At 42.3% G+C, this 1,508-nt stretch overlaps 1 protein-coding gene across 1 annotated transcript in view; it reads right to left on the bottom strand.

Moving 5' to 3' along the window:
- Positions 1-1,230, bottom strand: part of uggt2 (UDP-glucose glycoprotein glucosyltransferase 2) — a gene marked incomplete at its 3' end in the record, with an annotated part of 35,540 nt that extends 34,310 nt beyond the window's left edge. The window contains 2 exon segments of the mRNA XM_035676929.1: positions 600-750; positions 1,129-1,230. Of these exon segments, the coding sequence (XP_035532822.1) occupies positions 600-724 (125 nt within the window).
- Between the last annotated feature and the right edge of the window lie 278 nt (positions 1,231-1,508).

Raw genomic sequence — 1,508 nt, 5'->3', positions numbered from 1 at the left:
ACAACAATAAAATAACTTTTGGTTGCTTTTTGAAGTCCATTACGTATAAATACTATAGTTATGATCAATTAACGGTTACCAATACTGAACTGTTATGTCTTTTGTGAAGGAATCTGTTACTTTGACTGATGAACATCAATTATTTTCTAATATGCCAATGGATATACAATTTTGGGGAATGACAATATTCCCTTGTTCGCAGCCTCTACAACATGAGGCAACTAACAAGAAAACATTATTATTTATGTTCAAACTATTTCTGTATACGTTTCCCAGGCCATAGCTACCCTCGAGGACAATGACAATGTCATGTTCTCTGTATTTTAGTGGGAATATGAATGTTACCATGTGTTAACATACCCATGATGGCTGTTTTATAAGCCAGCTACACATGTTTTTAATACTCCTGGCAGTGTGCAGAGGGCATTGAAAACCCACTTAGACCCACATGCTGGGAATTTTAATTTACAAAAAAAAATAACAATCAAGTAAATAAACAAAATATGTAAACATAATTCTGTTTGAGGGGGTATAGGGTCTATTGTCCTCCTGGCTATGGCCCCTGTTCACTGAAGATCTGAGTGTCCAGGGATCAGTACCTTGTCTCCAGGAGGAAAGGCGTCATGCTCCACTTTGCTTTGAGGCTGGCAGTGACGCCTTTGGGTGTTGATTTGACATGATGCATGTTCAGCAGCAGCAGCGACAGCACAATAATGTTCCTCATTATCTCCGGCGCGACGTAACATGAACCTACAGTGGCAGAAAGCAAAAACCCACCAACGCCACCAGTAAGTTAGTCCCTTCTGCACCTAAAGACAAGTGCCAGTCAGTGCCACGTAGTGAGGAGCAAGTTATTATCTAAACCACAACACCGGTGCACACACACGCCTAAAAAAGACTCAAGAGTACTCATTCAGGAGCTTTGACCCTCATGCTTCTGAAAATAACGCAGGTTCAGGAGTTGAGTTTAGCATTAAAGTAAACTGCCTTGTTGTGAATGGAAGCGGTACACTGGCGTGATTCAACGAACAAAGTCTACAAAGGTGGCTTACTACAGAGGTGTTAACAGTGTAACATTTATAAATACACAACCAGTGGTCACTGTGTTGCCGATAATATCGCCCTCACCCCGTCAGATGATGCTGACCGCTTCCATACAAAGCGAAAGACTTCAGGTTAGGTATTTTGGGCAGCTAACAACCCGTACAGCTCAGCTAGCTTGGTTGCCGGGGTTGCCGCGTATTGTGGTGGCTAGCGCTGGCCGATATTCCTGTGTGAAACAACCGTATAATTAAAAATAAAACCTGGCGTATGATTGTTTTGAGGCACAGTTTCTCGCGTTGTTTAAATGGACACAGTGGCTGAGAGTGAGGGTAAACTTAAAAGAATTATATTGGCAAAGTTGTAATTTATTCAGGCACAGCGGTGGGCAGCTAAAAAGGACAGCCGCTAGAGCTCAAAACGCTTTCACACGAAACACTGGAGCGAGTTGTGTGTGTGTGTGTGTG

The sequence above is a fragment of the Morone saxatilis genome, unplaced genomic scaffold (assembly GCF_004916995.1).
Source record: "Morone saxatilis isolate NCDOM2014 unplaced genomic scaffold, NCSU_SB_2.0 Contig5, whole genome shotgun sequence".
In the NCBI taxonomy this organism is placed as follows: Eukaryota; Metazoa; Chordata; class Actinopteri; family Moronidae; genus Morone; species Morone saxatilis.
This window is presented reverse-complemented; position numbering and strand designations above follow the sequence as displayed.